The following is a 6,000-nucleotide window of genomic DNA, read 5'->3' as shown; positions in this document are numbered from 1 at the left end:
ACAAACATCCGTTTGATTGGTCGCACACGCGACACCAATCAAGTCATTAAACAAACACCTTCTAATAGGGTCTTTGCATGAAATTTCGATTTGTTTTAAACATACTTTTTTAGAATCAGTTTTTCACTGATTCTCATGGTATTTTTTTTTTTTTTTTTTATCAACCGAAATGTGTGTATTTTTAGTTAAAGGTTCGAATAAGCTCCTCCCATTTCAAAACGGGCTCTCAGCCATTTTTCATGGGCGGAGCCTAATTTCTGGTCAATTTGTAGACGACGCTAATGAAAATAAACAACTTTCTGTGACAGTATTAATGTTTGTGTTTGTTTCTATTTTGATTCCTGAATTACGGTATGACACATTGTAAAATAATATATAATTACAATAAACTGTATCTTAAATATTATTATGTTTTTCAATGCTCTTGTGTCTTCATTCTTCCATTTATTTGAATGGCTTACAAGGCTCACAAATTGCTGGAAGGTTACGAAAAGGCTAATAGTGATAACCTCCCAGAAGTAAACATTATTGCCCTTGCCCATTTCATAGCCAAGGACAGTAATTTTATTTCCCCGGAACTCTCTAATATCAAAGCTATGCGTAATGGCAGGGAATCGTACGGTGAGTCTGCCATTGGTTATGTTCAACTCAAACGAGAAGGCCACATAACCACTGTATTATCTTGTGTCGCTCCCGAACATTAAGTAACTTCAAATGGTTACAAAGTAGAAATTGTAGTTGACTCTTCTAAAGGCGAAATAACGTCATGTAAATGTTATGGCTGCATTGCAGCACTGGGAGGGTGCAAGCACCAGCTTGCCCTTCTCGGATGGATGCATCGTCGTTTTGAAGATAAAACCCCTACGGGAAAAGCCTGTTATTGGAAAAAATCCAAGCTGTCAAACGTTGGGAAAACCATAAAGTTCATTTTGGTCAAAGATCTTGGAAGTAAATCAAAGGAGAAAAAAAAAATAGGTGTAAGAAGAAGAATAAGTCTGCAGAAACCATCCGGAAAACAAAACCGAAAAGGAAAATTTACGAAGTGAAAAGTAAAATCAATGTCAGAAAGGATCCCGATGGCGTTTTATTTTTACAAGAAATGATTGCTCATATGGATTGGAAATTGAAAAAGGGAAACGTAAAAGTTATTCCGGAACTGGCAAAAATATTTCTGCCAGTTGACAAATTTGACTCTATAGATATCCATTCCCTGTCGAGAGACTTCAAAAAAGAAATGCAACATCGACAAATGTTCTTGATTTCTTATGTTTCTGCAAATCTAGCATGACAGAAGAACTGTGTAATGAAGTTGCTAAGTCAACAAGTGATCAAACAGATAATCCTCTGTGGAGGCGGTTAAGGTAATTAATACTTTATTATAGAAATTGTAACTTTCATGGCAGCTATAATAACATTTAATGTCTCCTAATAAAATAGATACCTACGTATCACCGCGTCAAACTTGTATGCAGTCGCTCACTGCAACACTGTAGATGGGTCACTCGTCGACATACTTCATGGGGCGAAATTAAGAGAAACGTCAGCTATGGCCAGAGGTACCCGTTTAGAGTCCCAAGTCCTACAGATCGTATCAAAAAGCAAAAAATGACATTTGAACGCTGCGGATTGATTACTCGTCCGGAACACCCTATTTTCGGCGCCTCACCTGACGGAATCAATGAAAACTTTACTGTTGAGATCAAGTGTCCAACTAACTATAAGAGCTATTTCAATTTCATTGATTCGTCAGGTAAATAGAATCAACACTTGCAATGACTGTAAGTACTTATATCAATTTTATATTTTAGGAAAAATAAAACCACATTGCAAGGCCCAAGTTTAGCTGCTAATGCATCTATCTGGAAGGAAGAAAAGTTTTTTTTTGTGTTGCAAGCCCAGAATTCGAGAACAACAGAAAAATGAAAATTTTGCCAGTAGACTATGATGAGAACTACATAAGAGCCGTTATGGTTAAAGCTGAACAATATTGGACAAATACTATTGGAAAATTTGTACTGGAATGACTTGTTGTTCATGTTGAATTCTATATTGTCTGCGTACGCAACAAAAACCATACCGAGGAAATTAAAAACAGATAAGACCACGATAAGGAAAAAATAATTTTTACAGATTGTTAGCATAAAGTAAAAAGCGTTACGGACGGTTATTCATAAGCAGATAAAAACACAAACAGATGAGAGATTGCTGAATACAAGTAAAGCATTGATAAAGTAATTAGCATCTAGTTAAGCAACTCTGCATGTTAATCAATCCACAGACTAGAAAAATAGCATCGTTCGCACACGAAACCAATGAATTATGAATGCATGTGTGTGGTGCAAGGAACTTGAACTCGCGGATGCGACGGATCGCTCGCTCTACTTGAATTCTGACGCCAGCAATTTTGCGACCACTAAGAACCTGTTCTTTAGACAGTTGCTTGCCTTCACTCACACTGGGTGGACGAACTACTTCACATCCTTTTTCCAACACCATACTTTGTACTTTTTTGAAACCTCTATCAAGCATAATGACCATGCCTCGCTTTAACAAGTCCAAGAAGCCGCAGTGGGAGACGATCATTTCGTCCGTTGCTCTCCCACCATATCCAGCTGAACAGTACATGAACAAACCATTAGGTGTAATCACAACATAGTATTTAATAGTGTTAGCCTTCTTGTAGTCTGACCATGTCAAGGCTTGTTCGAAAGCATCAACTGGCTTTTGTATAGCGATTTCTAGACAATCTCCGGTTACAGTCTATTTTAACCGACCAAAGTATACTTAATATTTTAACTTAACTAACTAAACTAAACTTAATCTTAATTAACTTAACTTATAATTATACTACTGAAGAAACTAAACGGGACGAAGCCCGAGCAAAGCGAGGAAAATAGAGGATTTGAGTGGGTAAAGTAAAGTATAGTATAATAAAGTAATTAAATAAATTAGTAAAGTACAGTGAATGATTTTCTATAAATTATACATAATAAATTTATTTAACTAACCTATGTTAACTTAAACTTAATAAACTTAACTTATAATTTTACTAGAAAAGATACTAAAGGGGACGAAGCCCGAATAAATCGAGAAAAATAAGGATTTGGGTTGGTAAAGTAAAGTATATCATAGTATAGTAATATAATAAATGAGTAAAGTACAGTGAATGAAAGTATATATAGTTTACTTAATAATTTTACTTTACTAACTTGACTTAACTTAAACTTAAAATACTAAATTTATAATTATAATAAGGAAACTAAGCGAAGCGAAGAAGACAGGAAATTTGGTTAGGTTTATTAAGTACAGTAAAAATAAAATATTTATCAATAAAAGTTATCCGTATTAAAAAATCAAACTACACACCATAAAGTCTAACAACCAAATTCCAGGGCGTTTTAATCATTATGTTTTTCCCACCCGATGGGAGAGCCTCTTGCGGGTGTGTAGTTTTCCTCCATGCCTGTAAATCGCTAGATGGCAGTCCCACGGAGTAGAAAATCCTTCTTATATATATTACTATTTATTTTATACATTATTTACAAAAATGACAATGCTGATTTCAATTACTTCTGCTATTTATATTTCAGTCATATGTGAAAAGTATAGTAAGAGTACATTTAAAAATTCAAAAATGACATCGGTCCAAAAAAACCCGTTAATGACTGAATTGAAAACTACCCTTGTAGATAAAATAATTCAGTTACAAAATGAATTAAACGAATCTAATGAGTACAAGGAAGAATATAAGGTAATATATTACTATAGTTGCATGAAAATATATTTATATGTATTCATCTGATTACAGAATGAGAGTGTACGGTATAAAACTCTATATGAGGAAACTGAAACTAATTTGGCAAGTCTTATTATTTTAGTTCATATACAATATTAAAATTATTTACTAAATTAATAATATTTAATACAGATAGAACAAATAACAATGTTACAAAATGAAAAAAATTTCCTACAGAGGCAATTCCCATCACGGTTTCGCGTGTCAATTGTTTCAATGTCCGCCATTTTCTCTGGTTGTTTATGTCATGTTTTGCGTTGTCTGTATTGGCTGAAAGGGTTATTTCCCAATACAAAAAAGATTTTGCGAATCAGTGTTTTATTTTTTTTAATTTTTTTTTGTGTCAGTTAATTGCTACGTATCTTGGTTAGTATGTGTAGCAATTTCTGTTTCCAGATCACATTTCTTGTATTTAAAAAAAAATCTTTTCTTAAGGGCTGTCATGGATTACACAGTACTATTTGAAATAGAAATTCTGTAGCCATTATCTGATCAAGACTCTTCTGTTACTAGACGGTCAAATTATAGAATTATTTTACTTGTCTCTTTATGTTTCGACATTTAATCAGGAAGATAAACGTAGGTATGCAGCAAAACTATTAATAGTAGGTTGTGATTGCCCCTATACAATTCACGAAGAGTATTGGTACAATGGACTAAGCATCGCAGAAAAAATGCCACTGTTAACCAATCTTGATTTGGTAAATTACCTGCTATGTTCGGGCCGCGGTATATCGTGTACGCGTACCGTGTACCGTGTACCGGTATATCGTGGAAAACCATCGTAAAATGGCTTGCTCCGCCCCCAAAGGGGAGGAGCCTATTATCGTGGAATGGGTCGATTACCACGGTATATCGTGGAAAGCGATCGTGTACCACTATACGTATATATACACAGCAGACAACAGGCCCAAAGAATCAAAATTCAAACTTGACACGTGTGGTGAATTGTTTAGTGACTTCATATACAAGGTAATTTGATAGATGTGTATATAAGTTATTTCTATATTATTTTTCTAACACATCCTAATTTGGTAGTTTTAAGTACAATGTCTTCCAGGCCAAAGAGAAAATGCAAAGCCACTAATACGCCTCTGTCAACAGTGTGTACAAGTTCAAAGGTTAGTTAATCCTAATCATAAGTCATATAAAATTAATTAATTAATTGTATTTGGATTAGGCTATGGATCCGGTAAGCAATGACCCTTTGTCAGCTTTCATGGAAGAGGATCAGTCTATGTCCCCCCAGCCTCTCATCATAGATGAGTCGCAGGCTGAAGTGGGTGAGACAAATGTTGCTGTCCGAGCAGCCACTGATGAACAAATAATTGCTGCTGGCACGACTCAGGAAATTGTGCATTCTTTTTCATTTGTTAAATACATAAATTTTTTAAATTTGTTAACCCCTATTTAGGAATGGAAAATGACTGCGGAGAACCTTGCAGAGGAGAACTGTACCCTAAAGCCTCACTTACACTAGAGGTTTTTCTTAAGCTTTTAGTTCCTTAATCTTTTAATAATATAATATACTTAAATAATATCTTATAATAAATAGCATTACATATATAATATCTTATAATAATACCTTAACTTCTTAAAATTAAAAGCTTAAAAGCTTAAAAAACCCTCTAGTGTAAGCGAGGCTTAAAGGACAAGGTTAAGCTTCTGGAAGAAGCCTTAGTGGCACAAAAGGCAGCCTCTGACGAGGTAAGTTAAACACTTATTAATTAAATAGCTCTATTTTGTATTTTAAAAAAAATCGGCTTCCCGATCGTCTCCAGCTCCATTGACGAGCTCCCGCCATGTCGACGAACAAACTAATAATTCATCGACTGAAGAAAGTGGCGACGAGGAAGAGGGGAAGACGAGGATGAGGAGGAGGACGAGGACGCTTTTCATGCTCTAAAGGTAAGTTCGCAGCAGTCCTATTATTTTTCTATTGTAACCAAGACAAAAATCGTTGTAGGACGCGTTTCCAATAAAAAAGGAAAACCTTACAAAATTGAGTACCGTGGATGAGCGAAAGTATGTCCTGAATCTTATTGGGACGCTGTATTCCCGGCAATATTTCCGTCTCCACAAAAAAGTGGTACGAAAGCTACGCATGGAAAAGACTTGAAAATTCCTATTCCGCGTGAGCAGTACGTTCAAATACAAGGTAAGAGTTTTTTTTATATTATTTAAGGGTTGTATTTTAATCATAT

General features: G+C 35.0%; 1 protein-coding gene across 1 annotated transcript; it reads right to left on the bottom strand.

Annotated features, from left to right (window-relative positions):
* Positions 1–1,976: 1,976 nt before the first annotated feature.
* Positions 1,977–4,579, bottom strand: LOC123470689. Its single transcript, XM_045171242.1, has 2 exons — positions 4,559–4,579; positions 1,977–2,760 (listed from the first exon to the last, which is right to left on the bottom strand). Exons 1-2 carry the CDS (start codon positions 4,577–4,579, stop codon positions 2,236–2,238), a joined length of 546 nt encoding a protein of 181 aa, XP_045027177.1. The 3' UTR covers positions 1,977–2,235.
* Positions 4,580–6,000: the final 1,421 nt, after the last annotated feature.

Source organism: Daphnia magna, linkage group LG3, assembly GCF_020631705.1.
Source record: "Daphnia magna isolate NIES linkage group LG3, ASM2063170v1.1, whole genome shotgun sequence".
Lineage (NCBI taxonomy): Eukaryota > Metazoa > Arthropoda > Branchiopoda > Diplostraca > Daphniidae > Daphnia > Daphnia magna.
This window is presented reverse-complemented; position numbering and strand designations above follow the sequence as displayed.